Raw genomic sequence first — 25,650 nt, forward strand, 5'->3', positions numbered from 1 at the left:
ATGAGTTCCTTTATATTTGTTATTATTTGCTGTATGTATTTGGGTGCTATCATGTTGGGACATAAATATTTACAATGTTAGATCTTCTTATTGACTAGACCCATTTATTATGATATAATGCCCTTCTTCATTTCTTATTACATTCTTTGGCTTAAAATCTAGTTTGTCTGTTATAAGTGTTGCTACTCCACCTTTTTTTTTATTTTGATGTCCATTTGCATGATAAGTGTTTCTCCATCCCTTTACTTTCAATCTGAAGGTGTCTTTAGGTCTAAAATGAGTCTCTTGTAGGCAGCATATAGTTGGGTCTTGTTTTTCTTTTTTTTTTCTTTTTTTAAATCAATTCTGACACCCTATCTCTTTTGTTTGGAGCATTTAGGCCATTTAATTCCAGAGTAATTATTGATAGATATGTATTGAGTACCATTTTATTACTTGTTTTGTCATTTTTTCTGGAGATTTTCTGTTTCTTTCTAGTTTTTGTTGCTTTTGGTCTTTCCCACTTAAAGAGTTCCCTTAATATTTCTTGCAGGGCTGGTTTAGTGCTCATGGACTCATTTAGTTTTCTTTGTCTGGGAAAGTCGTTATCTTTACTTCTATTCTGAATGATAGCCTCGATGCACGGAGTATTATCAGATACAAATTATTTCCATTCAGCACATTGACTATATCATGCCACTCCCCTCTCACTTGCCAAGTTTCTGTGGAGATATCTGCTGCTAAAGAATTTTTCTTTATCTCCATATTTTGTAAATGTAACTGTAATATGTCTTGGTGTTTGCCTGCTTTGTCGATTTTTATGGGAGTTTTCTGTGCCTCCTTGATATGGATGTCTGTTTCCTTCCCCAGATTAGGGAATTTATTAGCTATTATTTCCTCAAATAAAACTTCTGCTCCTTTTTCTCTCTCTTCTTCTTTTGGAAGCCCTGTGGTATGAATGTTATTATATTTTATGGAGTCACTGACTTCCCTAAGTCTGCTCTCATGATCTATCATTCTTCTCTCTCTTTTTTTCAGCTTCATTATATTTCATTATTTTATTTTCTATGTCATTCGTTCCTCTACTTCTTCCATTCTTGTGTTCACTCATCCAGTCTGTTTCATATCTCTGTTATTGCATTTTTCATTTCTTCCTGATTATTTTTTAACTCTTTTATCTCTGCAGAAAGGGTCTCCCTGATGTCTTCCATGCTTTTCTCAAGCCCAGAGAGTATCCTTATAATTGTTGCTTTAATTTCTCCATCAGGCATATTACTTATATCTTTTTCAATTAGATCTCTGGTTGTGACATTTTATTCTTTCTTTTTGGATGAATTCTCCCATCTTGGGATTTCATCTACATCTCTGTCTTCTTCTCTGTGTTAGAAAAGCCTGCTTCACTTCCTTCTGAGAGTAGTGGCTTTATGAAGAAGAGATCATATAGTGTCCAGGGCCTGACACTTCAGTGAGTGTCAGTGATATGTGCTGCAGGCCCTCTGCTGCTGTGTTTTGGCTGCTCTAACCCTCAGGTCAATCTTCTGTAGAGATTTTTCTTGCCTGCAATGGGCAGAATTTGGACCTTGGTCAGAGTGTGGCAAATTTTAACTAGGTGTGCTCTGGTCTTCTTGTTAAATGAGAATTGGTGGTACTTCCACTAGCCTTACAGAACTCTATCATTAGTAGATGGGGTACCTGTGGGGTTTCTGCTTGTCTTCTGGGAAAGGGTTCACTGTGCTGGTCCTTATGAACACTTGCCCAAGAAAGGCAGTACCAGCAGTGCACAGGGGACAAGGACTTGTATGCAGGTTAGGCATTCAGTGTTGGTGATGTGCTGTTTCCTGAAGTTCATTTATCCTGTGGGGCAGGTGAGAGAACAGGTGCCAGCCAGCTCCTCTGTCCCTGGAGAGGTGTCTCTGTGCTTGCTGTTCTCAAGGAAGCACTCCCAGAAGAGTGAATTACTTCTCCTGTATCCCAGGCATTTTTCACATCACTGTTTTCTTGCTGTCTGTTTCCAGGTTTTGTGCCTGCCTGGAGCAATGTACTGCACATTGGGCTGTATCCCAGCCAAGGTGCTGACTTTTAAAATCTAAACTTTAGAGACCTTGTGTGGCAGGGACAAGCACTGGTCTTCTGGGAAAATGACTCACCACACTGGGACTTATGTAGACTTGACACAGAATGGCAGTCATGCTAGAGCACAGGGACATGGAACTTGGGGCAAAGCAGGCTAAACAGCCAGTGTCTGATTTAGCAGCCCTCTGACTGACTTATTTCACATAGAATTATACTCTATGGTTCCATCTATGTTGTTGTAAATGGCAATTTTTCATTATTTTTTTTTATGTCTGAGTAATGTTTATATATATGATATATATATCACCTTCTTTATCCATTCATCTATAAATGGACAATTGGGTTGCTTCTATATCTTGGCTATTGCAATAAACATAGTGGTGCATATGTCTTTTCATATTATTAGAGTAAATACCCAGTAGTGGAAATACTGATCATATGGTAATTCTTTTTTTAATTTTTTGAGGGACACTCATCCTGTTTTCCACAGTGACAGCACCAATTCACATTCACAACAAGAGGGTACAAGGGTTCCTTTTTCTTCACACTTCACCGACACTTGTTATTCCTTTTTTAAAATTTTTATCAATTCTGACAGGTGTAAAGACTTCCTATTTCTTCCTTATTCAGTCTTGGTAACTTGTTTGTTTTGAGTAATTTATTTATTTCTCCTATGTTATTCAATTTGTTGGCATACAGTTGTTCATGGTAGTCTATTATAATGCTATGTATTTTTGTAGGATCAGAAATATATCAATGGTAATGTCTCCTCTTTTATTTATGATTTTATTTCTTTTGTCTTCTTGTGTAAATCTTGTTTAGGTAAAGGTTTATCTATTTTATCTTTTTGAAAAACTTTTAATCTCATTGATGGTTTCTATTGTTTCTCTAGTCTCTATTTTATTTATTTCTGCTGTGATCTTTGTCATTTCCTTCCTTCTGCTAACTTTGGGCTTAGTATGTTCTTCGGTTTCTAGTTTTTTGTGGTGTAAAGTTTGGTGGCTTATGGCTTTTGTGGTGTAAAGTTTGGGATTGCATTGAATGTGTAGATTGCTTTCGGTAGTATTGATATTTTAACAATATTTGTTCTCACAGTACATGAGCATTGAATATTTTTCCATTTCTTTGTGTCTTCTTCAATTTCTTTCATAAGTTTTCTATAGTTTTCACCATATAGATATTTAACATTTTTGGTTAGGTTTATTCCTAGGTATTTAATGGTTCTTGGTGCAATTGTAAGTGGGATTGATTTCTTGATTTCTTTTTCTGTTGCTTCATTAATGGTGTATAGAAATACAATTGATTTCTGTACATTGATTTTATATCCTGCAACTTTGCTGAATTCATTTATCACTTCTAGCAGCTTTTGCTAGAGTCTTTTGGGTTTTCCGTGTAAAATAGCATGTCATCTGCAAAAAGTGAAAGTTTGACTTCTTCTTTGTCAATTTGGATGCCTTTTATTTCATTTTGTTGTCTGATTGCTGAGGCTGGGACTTCCTACACTATGTTAAATAACAGTGGTGAGAGTGGGCATCCCTGTTTTGTTCCTGATCTCAGGGGGAAAGCTCTAATTTTTCCCCATTGAGGATATTAGCTGTGGGCCTTTCATCTATGGCTTTGATGACGTTAAAGTATGTTCCTTCTATCCCAACTTTCTTGAGGATTCTTATTAAGAAAAGATGCTGTATTTTGTCAAATGTTTTTCTGCATCTATTGACAGGATCATATGGTTCTTATCCTTTCTTTTATTAATGTGATGTATCACATTGATTTGCAAATATTGAACCAGCCCTTGTATCACTTATATGTATATATCACTCTATTGTTCATTCCATCAAGTGTATTTCTCATTTCAGTTATTGAGCCTTCCATTTCTTCTTTTTTTAAGTTTATTTATTTATCTTGAGAGGAGAAAGAGAAGGAGAGGGAGAGAATCTCAAGCAGGCTCACACTGTCAGAGCAAAGAGCCTGATGCAAGGTTCAAACTCACAAACTGTGAGATCATGACATGATGTGAAATCAAGGGTCGGATGCTTAACCAACAGAGCCACACAGGTGCCCCTTGAGCCCTCCATTTCTGCTATGTTATTCCTTTTCTCTGTGTTAAGGGTCTCCCTCATGTCTTCCATTCTTTTCTCAAGTTCAGTGAGTATCCTATGATCATTACTATTTTTAAGAAATATAATTTTTAAGTAACCTCTACAAAGTGGAGCTCAAACTCACAACCCCGAGGTCATGAGTCACATGCTCTTCTAACGAACCCAGCCAGGCACCACTATGGTCATTACTTTAAATTCTCTATCAGGAATGTTACATATATCCTTTCCATTTAGATATCTGTCTGTGACCTTGTCCTGTTCTTTCATTTGGGATAAATTTCTCTGTGTTTTCATTTTTCTAAGCCTCTGTGCCTGTTTCTGTTTGTTAGCAACATCAGCTGTCTCTCTTATTCTTGAGGGTAATGGCCTCATGAAGAAGGGGTTCTGTAGTATCCTGCAGTATAATGTCCTATTCCCTAGGGACTGGCACTTCTGGGAGTGTCACCAATGTGTGTTTCATATGCTCTGCTCTTTTGTTCTGGCTACTTTATCCTTCAGGCTAGTCATCTGAAGATGCTCTTTTTGCCTGTTGTGGGCAGTGTTTTGTCCCTGGACTGAATGTGGCATGTTTTAACTAGGTGTTCTCTGGTCTGCTTGTGAAAATGAGACTTGTCAATACTGCTGCTGGAACTCAAGCACAGCATAAATCCTGTGTCAGGAGATGGGTTTGGGGGTGGTCTTCTGGGGCAGGGGGCCTGCTGCACTGGGACTGAGGCAAGTGTTACTAAGAAAGGCAGTTCCACCAGAGCATGGGGAGCAGGGGCTTTGTGTAAGCAAGTTAGGTAGGTGCTATGCTTGTTCCTGTATGTGGCCTTGTGCTGATGCTGAGGAACAGTTTTGGGGGGGGGGTGGAAATGGTTCCTGATAGTTCCTTTGTTCCAAGAAGGATCTCTACATGAATGCTGTCTCTCTGAGATGTGCTCTGAGAACAAACAACTGCCTGCCACAAGTTGCCACTCTCCAGAGCAGTGCAATTTCCTCTGGGATCTATCATAGTGAAGCCCACTTAACTTTAAAACTCCAGGCTTTAAGCCCCACTGATTGCAAGAATTCACGAAAGTCAGCCCCTCTCACTTTCCAAGTCAATTGCTATGGGGATTCATTTTTCCTGTGTGCCATGTGCTAGTCTGTTCCTCACCCTTCTCCATAACCGTGGCTCCCTCCCCACAACAGTGGCCATGATCTATTTCTATCACAAACTGAGTCTCCAAACTTTCTACCTTCTTTGATATGGCATTTTCTTTATCTTTATTTGTGTAGTTTATTGTGCCAGTCTTCAGGTCAGTTTCTGGTGTATTTAGGATGACTTGATAGTTATCTGTGTTTGTAGGACAAGGTGAGCCTAGGGTTCTCCTACTCTGCCACCATCTTTCAACCTTTCCATCTAGACCCTGTTTTTAATCTTGCCTTTTAATTCATCACTTGTTTTTGATTTCCTAATAATTTTCACTTAAGGATTCCATAAATGTACCTCATGGGTAAAACAAGTTATTTTATGACTTTATACTACTAATTTTAATGTCCAAGTGTGTGCAAGGAGCTCATGGGGTACACACTTGTGTGTGGTATATGTATAGTGTGTATGCATATATTCATGTATATCTGCTTATGTTGATCAGTCAGATCTTCAACAAAAAAGAGAGAATGGGGTCAAAGTTAGTGAAGGTATTATTTACTCAGGTGTGTTCAGTGCGTCAGAAAAGCTGGAGGTAGATAAAACAGTAACCGAAAGCTAATATGAGAAAGTCCATTACTATTCTTGGGCCTAAAGGAGCAAATGGAGGGGGCTTATAATTTCTGTCATTTCTATGTATAATGCATTCATGAATTGCTTCTAAACTAAGAAATTAGTGCATAATCATTAAAAGAAACACAATGTGGAAGGGTAGAGACTCGAGGAAAATATCATTGAAGTATGGATCTTATATTTTCAAAAGTTAATGATTAATGTCTGAGATGATTTTATTTTTCTAACGAAAAACTGACATGTAAGTAAAAGATAGGACATTTTTTTTTTACAGATCACAATAAAATATTCTTATTGCACACCTCTTTTTCATACCAACCTCAATAGTAATTAGGAGATCCATATTTTTGTGGGAGACAGAGGTGGGAACAAATGCCTGTTCTTGCACTTATGGAAGTGACCATTTTAGTTCAGAGTTCCAAACCTCATCCCAAAATTTGCAAACCTACTAAACCTGCTAAATCTACTTAAGAAAGGAAGTAGCACATTTTAGGTGTGTGTATGTGGATGTACATATATAAACAAGGCTGATTTTGGCTTCGAATAAAAGTGAAAAACCATTACACTAATTGTTAAAAACCAACTGACTAATCCAGGTAGGATTCACAAGGGCCCTTGCAGGCATAACAACTGAAGAAAATAACTCCACATGTTCATAAAATTTTACCAAGAAAAATAAGTGAAAAAGAGCCAGTTCAGTGTGTAAAAAAATGTAAGCCCTAATAATTTGGAATACAACTTTAAAATATTGTCATTTCCAAGTAGTAAATGTCAACATGTTTAAATAATGAGAGTCATCCTGAATTTTATTTAGCACTGTCATCAATAGTTCTCTATTGACTGAAAGGAGAAAGGAAAAAAATAAGACAGGATAAATCGAACTCTTGGCAAATAAACCATAATAATCATTTAAATTATCAATATACTGCTAAGTTTTTATGTTCTCAATAGCAGCTTTACTAAAACAAGAATGTTAGAGTGTACTTAATATAAAATGGAAATCGACAGATTGCTCTTTTTTGAAATCAACAAATGTTTAATTATCACAGGCATTCACAGTCTTAAAGGAAGTAAATGAAAATAATCTGTGTATTTGCTATTGATGATTTTGATGCTGAAAAATGTATGTAAAACTTCTCTGTGGAAAGCATAACGCTAGTAATTTTCTTCAGTTTTTCATTTTAAACGTGGAAGGTATTACACAGATCTTTGCAAGGTTATCACAGGCATAGGTTTTTTTTAATACTTTGTCTGTTACCTGTATGCCAGAGACACCTTGTAGGCCCAGTTTTAAGGACAGTAGTGTCAAGGTGAAGCAGAGAGATGAACTTGGTGACAGCTTTCCAAGATACCTTCCTGAACTTCCACACCAACGAATAGAATCTGTATCACACATCTTCAAAACCAATTTCATTTTCCTACCACTGCAGTTGGTTATCTTACAGATAATGTTAAAAGGCTCTTCTAAAATTACAGTATCTGGGATTGTTTCCAAAGACAGCCTCATGTTTCCATAACCTGGAGCCTCTCTTTGAAGCTGGATTGTCTGTAGCATTGCCATCTCACCTAGATCTCTTTTCCACACTATATCTAATGTTCCCATTTCTATTAGTCCCCTAATGGTACCAGCTTTCTCAGAAAATTCCTGTTTAAGCTCAAGGTAGTATAAATACTGGCGTCCTTCCATTGACTGTAAAAATGTTCTTGTTCCAAAGGTACACTGATCTTCACCAGCTTGATTGACAGTATTTAATTCTTCCCTGGTGTACATTTCAGGTGGCTTTAATAAAACTTTTGGTATAAAGACAGTTGAAGATGAAATATTCTGAATCTGGACTTCAAGAAATAAGTCACTCATCCCTGAATTGTAAAACTTTGTTTTAACTTCAAATGGAGGGAGAAAAGGAAATAAGCACAGTTTACTAAAAAACATCTTTCCTCCACACCATTGCATAGATACTGAACCTACAGGATGACTCTTCCAAGTGTCCTTATTTTGTCATGGATGACATCATCAATACAACAATTGAATGAATGTTCTGCCATGGTAGCCATGAAGACCAAAAGATGTAAAGGCTGAGTACTTGTCTGAAGATCAGTATTTTCAATATGATTTTACAACTTATTTGCAATCATTGGGAATTCTCACATAAATTGAATTTGCCTCTCAAAAATGTATTTCTAAGTATTTATCATAAACCCAACACCTCCCCCAAACATTGCCATTTCTGGTAGGGGGCCACCAGTTATCAGCTGGTTAGAGAAATTACCAGGTAAATCCCTATCTTCACATGTAACTGGAAAGTTGGTGAATAAACTATGCTTAGTAGATAGCACAACTTTGAGTGTCATAAAAATCTGGGTGGACTCCCTTCTATTTTGACCACAATTTTGCCCACTGTCTTATAAAGCACTGGGGTCCATTTGAGTCATGTATGGTGAAATGACAGACATGGAGATAATTGCTTTTGAATGAAGAGTTTAATACTTACAATTCTTAAGAAATGGTGGCATGGTATGCCACACATGGCCACATGGGGATGCACTAAGGTTGGTCAGGAGGCAGAAGGAATGAAAGAAACACATAGGTGCAAGTCTTCATTGGAATTTCTGTGGGAAAGACAAAGCAGTTAAAGTAAGCATATTAGAGTTGGCTAATTTGAATAATGTCATCAGGCTCCTGGCTATAGGGACTTTCTCTAATTGCCTGGTACCTGTCCCTGAGGTTATATTAGGGCAAAGGGATAGTGGTTTAAACTGAAAGCTCCATAAAAGAGGTAGTTGGATGGTGTGGGCTCCAGACTGTTTGGTTTGCATATAAAAGGCATTCTCACAGGGGAGTAATATGCTATCTAAAGGAAATAGCTTTCCCTGGGAGGGGCAGTCTCTCCTTGGTCAGCAAGGCCCCAATATGTCAAAACATCATAAAATACAAATGATTTTTTAACAAAACATGAGTAATATGCTCACCAGATGTAGTCACTGGGGATAAGAGGTACAGGCAGGCCCAGAACAAATCAAGGACACTACATAGAGGAAAGGACCTGGCTTCCAAACAACTATATCAGTCAAGTTTCAACATGAGAAGTAGTACTAGTAGCAATATAGATGATGATAAATAGAGATAGCTAGATAGCTACATAGATATAATGATTTGGCTTACATAATTATTGGGGCTTCCAGTCCTTGTAATATTGTTTTTGCATCCAATGCAGGTGTTTGAAACCCACAGGGCAGGCAGAAAGGCAAGATCATGAGAAGGCTGTAATCTCATGAACACAAACTGGAAGGCAACAGGATGGACTGAAACCCATGTCCATTCTTAGTGATTTTGAGTTTGGTGGCAATAGTATCCTGTAGAATCAAGGCTCCCTTGTCCTGGAGCTATACACACATAACTGCCTCAGCTGCTGCTTCATCCTGAATTAAGTCAACAGATAAGCAATAACGTGTTTATGTTACAATATGCCTGCTACCTTTGTTATATCTCCAAAATCTTGGCAGAATCTTCCTTGTGGCCCATCCTAACTGGAAACATACAATACACAGAATTCTGGGAAATGTAGTTCAGCCTAGCAAAGTTGATACATTGTAAAATCTATCAATAACCTCCATCCTTGCAACCATGGCCATTTTGTGCATGAGCCTATTGGAAATGAGAGGCATGACTGGTAAAGGAGCCTGATGGATGTCTAAAGAATGGGCCATCTTATCCATCCGAGTAGTGAAAGCATTGTCTGCTAAAGTTACCCTTTGATGAGCATACACATAGTACACTAATAGCTTCATATTGTACTGATTTGGAGAGATCTATCCACATTTCTCATCCCCAGATCTCATCTCTGATTTTCCAATTGTGTTTCTTCCAAGTTCCAGGCCATCCTGTCACACTATTGGCCACAACTTACCAACTGCTATACACTCCTACCTCTGACCATTTCTTATTTTTTTATTAAAAATATTTTAATGTTCATTTATTTTTGAGAGGGGATGGGTAGGGACAGAGAGAGGGAGACACGGAATCCAGAAGCTCTGAGCTGTCAGCACAGAACTTGATACAGGGTTCAAACTCACAAACCATGGGATTTTGACCTGAGCCAAAGTCAGACACTTAACAGAGGAGCCACCCAGGAACCCCAGCCATTTCTCCTTTTAGGTAAAGTGAACAGTAGGAGCACTGCTTAAAGTTCCGTGCATTGGGAGGATTTCGAGTCACTGTTGTCTTTTAGGGCTATCCCCAAATAGGCTGGTAGTGCTACAGGTGTCCACTTCTGGGACATGCATGTGTATTGTGGAGAACCATCTGTAAAATAGAGCAGAATTTTTGTTTCCTCAACCAGTCATAGGGAACTCCCAAAGAGGCCACAGATTCAGGTTGAGAGAATGAAGGTAAAGTAGCAGAAGTAGGATCTTATGGGCATTTGAGCCACTTCTTCATGCAATTTACTTGTGCCTTAAGAACCTGCTGAGCCTTATCTAATATATATCACTTCCACATAATAATGGAGTGTTGTTGTGGACACTCAACTTTGTATTTATGGCTTGAGTCCCACAGTACCCAGTTTATGATGGGCAGATTATGTCATATGGTACATTTTTGGCTCCTGGTTTAGTGTTTAGTCTCTACTAAGGCCCAGTAGCAAGCAACCCCAAAATTGTTTCTCAAAAGGGGAGTAATGTTCCACAGATGACTTGGTTTTGCCCCAAATCCTGAGTCTGTGAGTCACCTGTAGGGGTTTCCAAAGGCTCAAAAGATCATCTCTACATGCCACTTGCTTTTCAAGCCCCATCATATCTTTTGGAGCAAATGACAGAAATGGAAATGCAGTTTTCACAGCAGCCTTGACCTTTTGCAAGATCTTCATTTTTTTCTGGGCCCCATTCAAAATCAGTCACTTGTGAATGGGTAAGAGTAGCATAGATAATGAGGTATGAGGTAAATGAAAAAACTTATTCTTCATCTTAAAAGGTATATCTTGTGCTCTAGACCAGTGGCCACCAGAAATTTTACTGAGGTAGAAAGTGGCTGAATTTTTGTGAGATTTCCTGTCCACCTTCTGGCACAGAAGTGTCTTGCCAAAGTAACTAGTGTAGGTGATACTCCCTGTTAACCAGGTCTAATCAGTACAATACTATCAATTTAATGGACCAGCATGGTGTCCAGTGGAAGAAAAAGACAATTAGGTCCCTGTGACTAAATTATGACATAGGTATGGAGAGTTGATATATTACTGAGTTAGGACAGTGAAGGTATATTTCTCGATCTACCAGCTTAAAGAAAACTACTTCTGGTGGTCTTTACTAACAAATACAATTGCCCTTGATCAACACAGCTTTGGGCTGCATGGTTTCACTTATACACGGATTTTTTTAAAAAATAAATGCAATATAATACTGTAAATGTATACTCTATTTCTTATGATATTCTTAATAATGTTCTTTTCTTTAGCTGATTTTATTGTAAGAATACAATATATATTACATATACAAAATATGTGTTAATCAGCTATTTATGCTCTCTGTAGGTCTTCTGGTAAACAGTAAGCTATTACTAGTTATGTTTTGGAGGAGTCAAGGGCTATATGAAGAATTTTAACTGCACAGGGGTTCAGTGCCCCCAACCAATGAATTGCTCAAGGGTTAAATGTGTAAACAAAAATCATTTTCCAGATTAATAACTGCATACTAGGTTTAGAGAATTTATTAATTTGTTCAAATAATAAAATCACATTTAGAATAGAAGCTGCACTTGGAGCCACCACTTGATTAAACTTATAAGATCTACTGTTATTATTCATGACTCATCTGTCTTCTGTACTAGCCAAACAGGCCAGTTGAATGGGAATGTGATAAGAATTACTAATTTTTCATCTCTCAAGTCTTTGATGGTACACTAAAGTTGGAAATCCATCTAGAAATGTATTCTTTTTAGCTGACTATATTTAGAGATAGTCACAGTAATAGGGGCTTCTACTTAGTCTTTCTTACCATAATATCCCCTCACTACACAGGTTAGGTAACCAATGTAGGGATGCTGCCAGTAGCTGAGTATGTCTTTTCCAATTATGAATTCTGGATCTGGGGAAATAACTACAGGGTAGGTTTTGTGTACTCACTAAGCCAGAGAGATTGATCTGTGCTAAATTTCTAGTGATGACCTCCATAAGCCATACTCTATGTGCTGCAGATTCACAGTGAAGTCTCCAGGAATTGTCAGTTCAAAGCCAGTGTTCAGTAATCCCTTAAAAGTCTAATTATTTTTCTTTTCCCACTGCACAGGCCCCCGATTAATGATCAGATATCCCTTTGGGGAAGGTAGGCAGAAAGATTAATAATATAAGTTGCTAATAGTGTAGTAGGGTTTTTCCTCTATGGAACATGCCCCCAACCTTCTTTCAAAAGGCATTTGGATCTGTAAACTGGTTCCAGTCTGCAAACTTATCATAGGACTACCTCAATGTTTTAATGACTTTGTTCACTAAGCCTAGATCACTCCTGTGCAGACAGATCAAATAAAAATTTCATAAGCTGCCCATCTATTTCAGTTTTGGGGACTCCACGATCAATTATCTAATGCTGTAGGTCTCTGTAAGTCAGGCTATTCTGATTACTGATTTGGCAGTGCTGTCCATTACATTAACCATGCTCACCTTCTCTTTGGTGATTAAGTTCCACACCTTGGCCCCAGCAATCCAGGAATCCCATTCTCCCTATTGAGTTTAGGGATCCTTGTTTGATGGTGACAGTTTCCCGTGTAACATTTGACCTACAGGGAATAGTGATCACAGAGCTTTTCAAGGATGCTAAAGTTCCCCTCACAAGTTTATTCTGCACAATCATGATGAAAGTTGTGTCCCTTGGACACTCCTGGGATGGACGAGCAGGTGTTATATGATAAATCCACTCTAACATCCAAATGTTCCTAATGCTTTGGATTACCTCCTCTTTTTTATACCAAGGCAGTTTTGGCTTTTCCATTTTATTTGATACAACTTTATATTACCATCACCACTATCATGATTCCACACCCTTAAAACACATTCTCACACATATTCTTCAGATAATTTTCTGTGTAAATAAAAATATAATGCAGCTCCGTTAGTGTATATCACACATACTCATATATCACACTTCGTGCTTCACCCATTGGGCCTACTGAGGCTCGAGTCTAGTTATATAGGTCTAGAAGCATGTAGGTCTAGAAGCAAAGAGGAAGTGGTGGGAGCAGGTCCTAAGGAGAACTAGCAGTCTCTCCCAGGCATTTACCTAAGAAAATATCATTACAGGTTTTTCTGGTCAAAAGGGAATAACACATAGGGACAAATACGTTCCTTCTTTTGCAGTAGGCAGACATGAGCAGGAGGGGAGAAAGAAGGGTAAAAGATGGACAATTGCCAGGGACCACCTGATTTCCACCCAGAGACTGTCCTATCTCCCTTAGACCAACTGCTTTTGCAGTTTAACACAGACTGATAAGAGACGATACGGGATACAGAGACTTCTCCAACTTTGGAACATGTGCATTTAACAAAGACCCTACCTACTAGTAACCCTGAGGTTATTATAGTATTGGTGTTGTGGTTTGCTCCCCCCCCCCCACTCCCGTGGGTTGCAGTTAGGTGCTTATGGGAAAATGACTAACACAAAGTTGTGCAAATGTTGGAGGGGAGGAAACCAAGGCGGATCTGAGGGTGGAGCAATAATAACAAGATGGGAGGGAGGAGACTGAATAAACACCCATAAAAAACACAATGAGAAACTCAGCACTGCTACCTATCCTTGGGTCAACCCACTCCTTTATCTCTAGAGTGTACTGTTGCTTTTTGTTAAATAAAAACCTTTGCTACTTAAACTCCCTATCAAGTCTCTCCACTGAATTCTTTCCTTTGAGAGGATAAGGACAGAGGAGTTACACAATCCACCACCAAGTAACACTTCTACTGGTAAAAAGGCTCGGTAGAATTGAGAGACTGAGGGTATTGTCACCACCTTCATTGAGATCTATGCAAATGTCCCTGTTCTAAATCTCAAGGTTCCATTACTTAATTCCCTAACTTTAGCAGAAGAGAACCTGTGAACCAATTTGTGTTGTAATTCAGCCACTCACAAGATGACACTCTGATTTTCAGAAATCACAGCCTTGTAGCTACAAAAAGATAAGGGTTTCCTTCAGGGAAGACAAAAGCTTTCAGGTCATTTTTGCAGATTAGATTAGAACTGAAGCTCTCAGATTTTTTTCTTTTTCTTTTTTTTAAGTTTACTTATTTATTTTGAGAGAGAGTGTATGCACATGTGAACAGGGAAGGGGAAGAGATAAAGAGAAAATCTCAAGCAGTCTCTGTGCTGTCAGTGCAGAGCCAGTTGCAAGACTCCATCTCAACCATGAGATCATGATCTGAGACAAAATGACTAAGCCAACCAGGCGCCTCAGCTCTTTCACTAATTTTTGACATGGATTTGCAATGTGGTCTTTATCGCTGCAAATAGAGGAATTAGTACCTGTAAACAGATTAGAGAAACAATTCCAGAAAACCCAGCAACATTTTTTTAAAAAAAGTGTCTTTAAGATTCTGTCCCTCCGGTACAACTTTCTTATACTGTTTACACTATCAACCAGATATATAATGAGTAAAGAGTATATCAACCAGAGACACACAAGGAAGGAGTATATAAATACATATATATAAATGGAATAATTTTTGGAGTAGGAGTTTTCACATACCTAGGGGTGTATATACAGAGAATTACATAAGCTAGCATAACATTTTGTTAACAAAAACAGTAATGAATCATTCCCACGATTTATATATTTTATATGTGAGCATAAGGAAGGATTTGGAAGGATCCACCTAGGAAAGGAGTAGAGTAGGGATATAATCATGGTGAGGGAGATTACAAATAAAGTAAGAGAAAAACCCACAAGGTTAGAAAAAGCACTTATTATTAATATATACATAACAAGACATTTCAAGAAAAAGCCACTAACATGGCTATGATAGACATCATAGGGGGAAGAGATCTCAGGTGATTATTATTTTATCAGTAAACGTTTCCTTATTTTTTCCAAATTTGTATTTAAATTTCAAATAGTAAACATACAGTGTAATATTAGTTTCAGGTGCAGAATTCAGAGACTAATTACCTGCATACAACACCTAGTGCACAACACAATTGCCCTCCTTAATACCCATCACCCATTCAACCCATTCCTCCACCCACCTCCTTTCCAACAACCCTCAGTTTGCGCTATATAGTTAAGAGTCTGTTTCCCGGTTTGCCTCTCTTCCCCTACCCCCATGTTCATTTGTTTTATTTCTTAAATTCCACATATGAGTGAAGTCATATGGTACTTGTATTTCTTTGAATGACTTATTTTGCTTAGCATAATATACTATAACTCCATCCACGTCATTGCAAATGGTAAGATTTCATACTTTTTGATGGCTGAGTAATATTCCATTGTATATCTATACCACTTCTTCTTTATGTATTCACTAATTTTTGTACATTTGGTTTCTTTACATAATTTGGCTACTGCCAAAATGCTCCTATAAACATCAGGGTGCATGTATCTCTTCAAATCAGTATTTTTGTATCCTTTAGGTAAATACCTAGTAGTGCCATTGCTGGATCATTGGATTATTGTATTTTTAAATTTTTGAGAAAACTTCATATTGTATTCCAGAGTGGCTGCACCAGTTTGCATTCCCACCAACAGTGTAAGAGGGTTCCCCTTCTCCACATCCTTGCCAAAACCTGTTTTTTACTTTGTTGTTAATTTTAGCTACTATGACTGGTGTGAGGTGATAACTCATCATAGTTTTGATTTCTATTTTCCTGATGATCACTGATGTTGAGCATTTTTTCATGTGTCAGCAAACCATGTGGAAGTCTTCATGGAAAAATGTCTATTCATGTCTTCTACCCATTTTTTAACTGGTTTATTTGTTTTTTGGGGTATTGAGTTTGTTAAGTTCTTTATAGATTTTGGATACCAACCCTTTATCAGATGTGTCATTTGCAAATATCTTCTCCCATTCCGAAGGTTTCCTTTTAGTTTTGTTGATTATTTCCTTTCCTCGCATAAGCTTATCTTAATGAAGTCCCAACAGTTCATTTTTACTTTTGTTTTTCTTGCCTCCAGAGACATATCTAGTAAGGGGTTGCTACAGCCGAGGTCAAAGAGATGGCTGCCTGTGTTCTCCTCTAGGATTTTGATGGTTTCCTGATTCACATTTAGGTCTTTCATTTATTTTGAATTTATTTTTGTGCATGGTTTAAGAAAGTGGTTTAAGTTCATTCTTTTGCATGTCACTGTCCAGTTTTCCCAACACCATTTGTTGAAGAGACTGTCTTTTTTCCATTGGATGTTCTTTCCTGCTTTGTCAAAGGTTAGTTGGCCATACATTTGTGGGTCCATTTCTGGGTTCTCTCTTCTGTTCCATTGATCTATGTGTCTGTTTTGTGTCAGTACCATGTTGTCTTGATGATAACAGCTTTGTAATACAGCTTGAAGCCTGGAATTGTGATGCCTCCAGCTTTGGTTTTCCTTTTCAAAATTACTTTAGCTATTCAGGGTATTTTTTTGTTCCATACAAATTTTAGAATTGTTTGTTCTAGCTGAGAAAAACTCTGGTGTTATTTTGATAAGGATTGCATTAAATGTGTAGATTGCTTTGGGTAGTATTGACATTTTAACAATATTTGTTCTTCCAATTCTTGGGCATGGAATGTTTTTCCATTTCTTTGAATTATTTTCAATTTCTTTCATAAGCATTCTGTAGTTTTCAGAGTATTCTTAGTTATCTTGTGGGTTCTGGTGTAATTGCTAATGGGATTGATTCCTTGATTTCTTTTTCTGCTGCTTCATTATTGGAATATATAAATTCAACAGATTTCTGCACATTGATTTTGTATCCTGTGACTTTACTAAGTTCTTGTATCAGTTCTAGCAGTTTTTTGGTGGAGTCTTTTGGTTTTTCTATGTAGAATATCATGTCATCAACAAATAGTGAATTTTTCACTTCTTCCTTGTTGATTTAGATGCTTTTTATTTCTTTTTGTTGTCTGATTGCTGAGGCTAGGACTTCTAGTACTATGTTAAATAACATTGGTGAGTGTGGACATCCCTGTCTTGTTCTAATAGATGAATTTAAAACATACAGTGGGAATTAAAGTGCAGGAAGTGAAAAGCAAGTGCTCAGCCACTTATTTAGGTGAACCAGAACTTTCTACAAAGGGGAATTTCATGAATAGGGAACCCTGGCTTTTTATCTAGTTGTGTAGGTGCCCATGTATTTATTCAAGATGAATGTCTTTGAAGTGGTTGCTTCAGACATCAAAAGCTTAATGCCAAACACTTACAGTATAAGCAAAAGAGCTCTTTGGTAAGTTCTTACACCATTAATCCTCCCTGTGATGCTGAGGCATCAGAGTTAACAGTGAAAATATTATCAGTTTGGATAGTAGATATATTAAAATTCGAGGATGTGGCATATTTTAACCAAGAAAGTACATATCTAATTAGGTTATAATAACAATTCCTATAATAATTAAAGAGACAATAGTCTCAAATACAGTCTATAGTCATTGTCCCTAACTTGTAGGGTCCAGTCATGACAAATAGATCAGTGAGCTCAAAGGGCTGTGGAAGTCTATTCAAAGATTTGGGTAACATTGTGGAATATGTTAACATATTGGGCTATCTTGTGTAAGTAGGTTTGAACTTGTCCTGAGGAAGAGACTCATGAGCCTGTTGCACAAGGGACAGGGTTTTATGTAGCCATTGTGCATGTTGGGGTAAGATAGCTGATAATTGTTAACTAGCCTCAGTTACCCAAGTTTGGGTGGCTAGGGCCATTGTACCAGTGCTCAACCCACTCAATCCTAGTAAAAACTGAAATTCCCAGGACTAAGGGAATGAAAATAGCTCTTTTGGGTCATTGGTAACTAGCCATAGTAGCAAAAGCAGGGCATTTGTAACATGTAGGATAAATCTTCAGTGACAGGTCAAGGGAGACAATTGTGCATTGTAATACATGGACCAGGGGAAGCCAATCAGAGGGCTAGGGGAAACATAATGTATGATGTGAAAGCCTTGCAATGTAGACCTGCAATAAAAGGTAAAGGCAGAGGTTCCCATATAAAGCATTCAACAGAGCCTCCAGCAAGAAACCCAGTAATTTTTACACATTTATTGGATATTTCTTCTATACCAGACTTGATAATGCAGTTAAAACGTCTGTAGACCAAGAGCTGTTTGTGCCTCCAAAATGACTCCTTGAGGATCAATTGAGCAAAAATTGGGTGGGGCATCTAAATGAAGGAAAACTGGGAGCAAAGACATTCTTGTTAATTTGTATTAGTTGAAATTGAATATATCACCAAGTAAGCATTTAAGGTGGGTACAGATGATTAGAAATCAAATGACTAGTCCAGGATTTCTGATTCCCAGTGTGTGGGTAGTTTCTCCAGCTCATTGGATTAAAGTATTGACAGTGTTTGTGAAGTGTCTTCCTGGTGTTGTAGAAGGAAAATGGAAATGAAGTGTGTTGTAAGAAGTAACAATAGTGATGGGAAGAATCATGGAAGAGATCATAATAATATCAGGAAGAAACATGATGGAAGAAAACATAATAACGTCAAAGGAAATTGTGGCAAGGGCTTGCAGTGGCCAGAAGTCATGGTCAGGAATTCCAATGTAAGCACACAGAAGTTGAAGGTGAGGGGGAGCAGATGAGGCAGTCTAAATGGGCAGTATTTGTAGGCAAGGCAGCTGCCTAGTTCTGAATGCACATTTTGGCATGCAACAATGGGGAAATATGATAACGTTTCCCTGCAGTTTGTCAAAGGACATAATCACAATATGATAGGCCACTTAGAATAAGGTATGCATCAGACAAATTTAGCAAAATAATATTCCAGCTCCAATCAAAGGGCAATGTGATTGAATGAATAGAAACAAAACCATAACCCATCTATATGCTACCTATAAGAGATTCCATTCAGAACTGAAGACACACAGAAACTGAAAGTGAAGGAATGGAAAAGGACATTACATGTAAATGGGTGTGAAAAAAAGCTCGGGTAGCAATACTTATATCAGACAAAATAGATTTTAAAACAAAGACTGTAACAAGAGACAAAGAAGTGCATTACACAATGATAAAAGCATCAATCCACCAAGAGGCTATAACAATTGTAAATTTCTATGCACCCAACATAAGACCACCTAGTACACAAAGCAAATATTAACAGACTTAAAAGGAAAAGTTGACAGTAATACAATAATAGTAGGGGATTTAAACACCCACTTATATCAGTGGATACATCATCCAGACAAAAATCAACAGGGAGGCAATGACTTTGAACTATACAGTAGATTGAGTGGACCTAACAGATGTATACAGAACATTCCATCCCAAAACAGCAAAATACACAATATTTTCAAGTGCGCATCGAACATTCTCCAGGATAGATCACATGTTAGGCCACAAAAGAAGTCTCATTGAATTTATGAAGATTGAAATCACATCAAACATCTTTTCCAAAGAAAATGGTATAAAACAAGAAATCAATTGCAAGAAAAATATGGAAAAGAGCAAAAAGTCTTGAGAGCTAAACTACATGTTACTAAACAACCAATGGGTCAAAAAATAAATCAAAAAAGAAATTTAAAAAATTAATGAAGACAAATGACAATGAAAACACAGAGGTTCAAAGTCTTTCAGATGCAGAAAAAGAAAACAGGTTTAAGAGAGAAATTTTTGGCAATAGAGGCCTACCTTAAGAAACAGAAATAATCTCAAACAAATAATCTAAAATTATGCTTAAGGAACTAGAAAAAGGACAAAAGCCCAAAGCCAATAGAAGTAAAGAAATAATAAATATTAAAGAAAAGAATAAGTGAAGTAGAGACTGAAAAAAAAATAGAAAAGATCAATGAAACCAAGAGTTGGTTCTTTGAAAACATAAAAAAGGTAAGCCTTTAGCAAGACTCATAGAAAAAAGAAAGGCTTAAATAAATAAAATCAGAAATGAAGGAGGACAAATAACAAATGACACCACAGAAATACAAAGAATTATAAAGGAATAGTATGAAAAATTATATGCCAACAATTTGGACAACCTATAAGAAATAAATAAATTTTTGGAAACACATAATCTTCTATATCTGAAGCAGGAGGTAATAAAAAATTTGAACAGATCAATGGCTAGTAATGAAACTGAAGTAGTAATGAACAAAAACTTCCAACAAACAAAAGTCCATGAATACATGGCTTCACAGGTGAATTCTACCAAACATTTATAGAGGAGTTAATATCCATTATTCTCAAACTATTTCAAAAAATAGAAGAGGAAGAAAAACTTCCAAATTTATTAAACAAGGTCAGAATTACCCTGATACCAAAACCATACAAAGACACTACAAAAAAAGGATTAAATCTACAGGCCAACATCTCTGATAAACATAGATGCAAAAATTCTCAACAAAATATTAGCAAACCGAATACAACAATATCTTAAAAAAATAATTCACCAAGATCAAGTGGGATTTATTCCAGGGTACAAAGGGTGATTCAATATTCACAAATCGTGATATATCACATCAACAAGAGAAAGAACATAAACGATATGATCATCTCAATAGGTGCAGAAAAATCATTTGACAAAATTTAACATTCATTCATGAAAAAAATATCTCAATAAAGTGGAGTTAAAGGAAACATACCTCAAAATATTATAAGCCACATATGAAAAACCCACAGTTACACCTTACCCAATTGTGAAAAATGGAATTCATGAGATCATGAATAAGACAGAGAAGTTCCCTCTTAGTACTTTTATTCAACATAGTACAGGAGGTTCTAGCCACAACAATCAGACAAGCAAAAGAAATAAAAGGCACCTAAATAGGTAAAGTAGAATTTAAAATGTTGCTATTTGCAGATGACATGATAGTATATATAGAAAACTTTAAAGATTCTACAAAAAATTATTAGAACAAATGAATTTAGTTACGTTGTAGGATATAAAATGAATATATCAAAATCTTTTGTGTTTCTATACACTAATAAGAAAGTAGAAGAAAGAGAAATTAAGGAATCAATTCAATTTACAATTGTACCAAAAGAGTAAAATATCCAGGAATAAATTTAATTGAGCCAGTGAAAAAGCTATATATTGAAAACTATAGGACATTGATGAAAAAATTGAAGACAACACAAACAAATGGAAAGATATGCCATGCTCATGGATTGAAAGAATTAATAATGTTAAAATGTTCATACTATCCCAGTCTTCAGATTCCATGCAAATTCTGTTAAAATACCTATAGTATGTGTCACAGAACTAAAACTAATAATCCGAATTGTGTATGGAATTAAAAATGACTCTGAATATCAAAAGCAATCTTTAGAAAAAGAACAAAGCTGGAGGTATCAAAATCCCAGATTTCAAAATATACTACAGTGCTGTAGTAATCAAAATGGTATGGTACTGGCACAAAAATAGATACATAGATTGATGAAACAAGATAGAGAACCCAGAGAAAAACCCATGCTTATATGGTTAATTAAGACAAACTAGACAAGAATATACAATGGGAAAAATTGTCTCTTCAATAAATGCTTCTGGGAAAACTGGACAGTAACATGCAAAAGAATGAAACTGGGCCACTTTCTCACATAATACACAAATATAAACTCAAGGTAGATTAAAGACCTGAATGTGAGAACTAAGACCATAGAATCCTAAAAGAAAATATGATCAGTAATCTCTTGAATGCTGGTCTTAGCAGAATCTTTCTGGATATGTTGCTTCACGCAAGGGAAACAAAGGCAAAAATAAACTATTTGCAATACACTAAAATAAAAAGCTTTTGCATAGCAAAGAAAAGCATTAATTAAGCAAAATAGCAATATTGGAGAACATATTTGCAAATGTTATATCTGATAAGAGGGTAGAATTGAAGATATATAAAGAATTTATAAAACTCAACATCCAAAAAACAAAAAAAAAAATCAATTAAAAATGAGCAGAAGAAATGAATAGACATTTTTTTTTCCAAAGGAGACACCCAGATGGCCAACAGACATAAAAAGATGTTCAACGTCTCTAGCCATTAGGGAAATGGTAGTCAAAACCACAATGAGAGATCCTCTGACACCAATCAGAATGGCTAGTATTGAAGACAAGAAATAACAAATGTTGGCAAGGATGCGTAGAAAAGGGAACCTTGTGCATAGTTGGAGACAATGTGAATTGGTGCAACCTCTGTGGAAAAGTGTATGAAGATTGCTTAAAAAAATTAGACATAGATACCATATGATCCAGTAATTCCACTACTGGGTATCACCCAAAGGAAATAAAAACACTAATTCAGAAAGATATATGTATCTATGTTTATTGAAGCTATATTTACAATAGCCATGATATGGGAGCAACCCACATGTCCCTGGGAAGATGAATGGATAAAGAATATTTGAGATATATTTACAGGGAAGAGAGAAGAGTAGTAGGATGCTAAGCTCACTTCATTCCATAGATACATCTAGATAACAGCTACATAAGTGTAAATAACTCAGAAAATGATCCCAAGACTTGTGGATCATACTCTCCACAGCTAATTGTAGAGAAGAGACCATACTGAAGATGGTAGGAAAGGCAGAGATGATATTGGGAACCAAAGTGACCCATGAGACTGTATAGCAGAGGGAGGAAAACCACAAGAAATGAGAAAGGTAAGGAGCAGACTCCACACCAGGCACCTCAAGCATGACAAATTCCCAATAAAATTTGGCTATGAAAATCAGAAGGGCTTAAATATGTAAGTTTATGCAAGTAGTGGGGCTTAACACCTGCACCTTTAGAAATAAGTGTGCTCATCTCTGGGAGAGCCAAAGGGTGATAGGCAACTGAGTCTACACCCCTAAAGAGACAGAATAACAAACAATCCCACCAAGATCTAGCATAGAAGCAGCAGTTTGAAAAAGGCCTGGGATATTTGGGAAGGAGATTTATTTATTAATCTCAGAATGTGTGCTGGAGGCACAGAGATCTTTAGGAGACTTCTCAAGAACAAAAGAGCTGGCAGGAAGCATTTCCCTTCCACACACCCTAGCCTAGATACATAGACACCTGCAGTAACTGACACAAACACATCACTTAGTTTGCTAACAACATGCCCTGCATCTGTGTTCCCCTTGACACAAACACATCACTTGGTTTGCTAACAACATGCCCTACATCTGTGTTCCCCTACAGATCCGCACCATCCAACCTGCACTTAGCAGGAGTAGATCCAAAGTAGTGCCACAAGCATGGCATTGTGCAAGAAGCCCTGACAGTGGCCAGCACCACCCCAAAGTGGCTCTTTTTATGTGGAAAGGGGAAGATAACCACACACAGCTCCACTATAGTCTTAACAGTGGGCTGGGGGAAGACATCTACTCTGACTACATGTCCTGCCCACCAATGAAAGCCTCGCAGGGGACAACACAGGGAGAGTACCTTGCTGTTTGGTATGACCACAGCTATGAAAAACAATTGGCCTAACTCAACTAAAGCCCAAGGCTGCTACAGATTGGACCTTAACAACACAGGGATCAAACACTGTCCAAAGCAGGCAAAGGATCGGTGCAGATGACTGGACTGAAGGCAAATGCAGGTTAACCACAACAATAGAACACACACAACACACATAGGCGACAACTCTGAAGGGGCAGCTTTGGGTAAACAGGGAACAAACATTACATGGCAGGACACTAGAGGACCTCTTCTTCATAAGGCCACAACGTTCAAGAGCAAGAAATGTAGCTGACTTTCCTAACACATAGAAATGGACACAGAGAGTTAGACAAGATGAGGAGACAGAGAAATATATCCTAAATGAAAGAACAGGACAGAATCACAGCAGGAAAGCTACACAAAATGGAGATATATAATATGCCTGATAAAGAATTTAAAGTAATGGTCATAAAGTTACTCACTACACTTGAGAAAACAGTGAAGAACCTCAGTGAGACCCTCAAAATAGATATAAAATACTTTTTAAAAACCAATCAGAGATGAAGAACTCAATAACTGGCATTAAAAATAAACTAGAGGGAATAAATAGGTGATAAGAAGAAGCACAAGAACAAATAAGTGATCTGGAAAACATAATAATCAAAAACACAACCAAATGGAGCAGGAAAAAGAAAAAAAAAGAATAAAAATAAGAATACACTAAGAAAACTCAGCAACATCATCATCAAACATAATGATATTCACATTATATGGATCCCAGAAAGAGAAGAGAAAGAAAAGGGGAAAGAAAATTTATTTGAAGAAATAAAAGCTCAAAACTTCCCTAATATGGGGAAGGAAACAGACATCCAGATCCAGGAGGTACAGAGAGCCTCCCAAAAATCAACACAATAAGGTCCACACCCAGACACATAATAATTAAAATGGAAAAATATAGTGATAAGGAGAGAATGTTAAAAACAGCAAAGGATCCACATAAGAGTGAAACCCATGGGGGAAGGGAAGGAAAAAAAAAAAAGAGGTTAGAGTGGGAGAGAGCCAAAACATAAGAGACTGTTAAAAACTGAGAACAAACTGAGGGTTGATGGGGGGTGGGAGGGAGGGGAGGGTGGGTGATGATGGGTATTGAGGAGGGCACCTTTTGGAATGAGCACTGGGTGTTGTATGGAAACCAATTTGACAATAAATTTCATAGATTAAAAAAAATGAATAAACATTTAAAAAATTTAAAAAAAACAGCAAAGTATTCACAAAACAAAAGGATGTAAAGCATGACACCATATGCATAAAACATGAGGGAGATAGTAAAAATTTAGTGCTTTTAGAAGGGTTCAAATTTAAGAAGGCATCAACTTAATATGAACTTCTGTGTGTACGGAATATCATATATAAACCTAATACTAACAACAACTCAAAACCCTATAATGGATATCCACAAATAAAGAGGAAGGAATCTAAGCATATCTCTAAAGGAAGCCATCAAACCACAAAGCAAGAGGAGAACTACAAAAACAACCATAAAACTAGTAACAAAATGACAATAAATGCAAATCTATCAATAATTACTTTGAATGTAAGCGGACTAAACATTCCAATAAAAAGACATAGGGTGACAGAATGGATAAAAAAGCAAGATCCATCTATATCCTGTCTACAATCAACTCATTTCAGACCTAAAAACACATGCAGATTGAAAGTGAAGGCATAAAAATCATGTATGATACACATGTAACTGAAATAAAAGATGGGGTAGGAATACTTATATTGGATAAAATAGATTTTTAAACAAAAACTGTAACAAGAGACAAGGAAAGAAACTACATAATCATAGAGTGAACAATCCAACAAGAAGACATACAATTGTAAATATTTATTCACCTAACATGGAAGCACCCAAAAACATAAAGCAGCTACTAACAAACATAAAGTAACCAATAATAATACAATAATAGTGGGAGACTTTAAAACTCCACTTACAATAATGGATATAATGCAAATAGAAAATCAACAAGAAAACAGTGGCTTTAATGACACATTGGACCAGATGGATCTAACAGATATACTCAAAACATTCCATCCTAAAATATACAAATACACTTTCTTTTCAAGTGCATAGGTGTCGCGACTGGCACGACAAACACCAAGGTCAGGGTCCTGAGGGTAGGGGAATGCAAGAAAAAAAGAGAGAAGAGAAAGTTTGGGAACAGGAGGGTCCCCTGGGCT

The 25,650-nt window shown here is 36.9% G+C and overlaps 1 protein-coding gene across 1 annotated transcript; it reads right to left on the reverse strand.

The window, feature by feature from the left end:
- Positions 1-6,969: 6,969 nt before the first annotated feature.
- Positions 6,970-7,841, reverse strand: LOC123595022 (trafficking protein particle complex subunit 13-like). The gene has a single exon (XM_045472157.1). The coding sequence runs from the start codon at positions 7,829-7,831 to the stop codon at positions 7,067-7,069; it is 765 nt and encodes a 254-aa protein (XP_045328113.1). The 5' UTR covers positions 7,832-7,841; the 3' UTR covers positions 6,970-7,066.
- Positions 7,842-25,650: the final 17,809 nt, after the last annotated feature.

The sequence above is a fragment of the Leopardus geoffroyi genome, chromosome X (assembly GCF_018350155.1).
Source record: "Leopardus geoffroyi isolate Oge1 chromosome X, O.geoffroyi_Oge1_pat1.0, whole genome shotgun sequence".
NCBI classification, from domain to species: Eukaryota; Metazoa; Chordata; class Mammalia; order Carnivora; family Felidae; genus Leopardus; species Leopardus geoffroyi.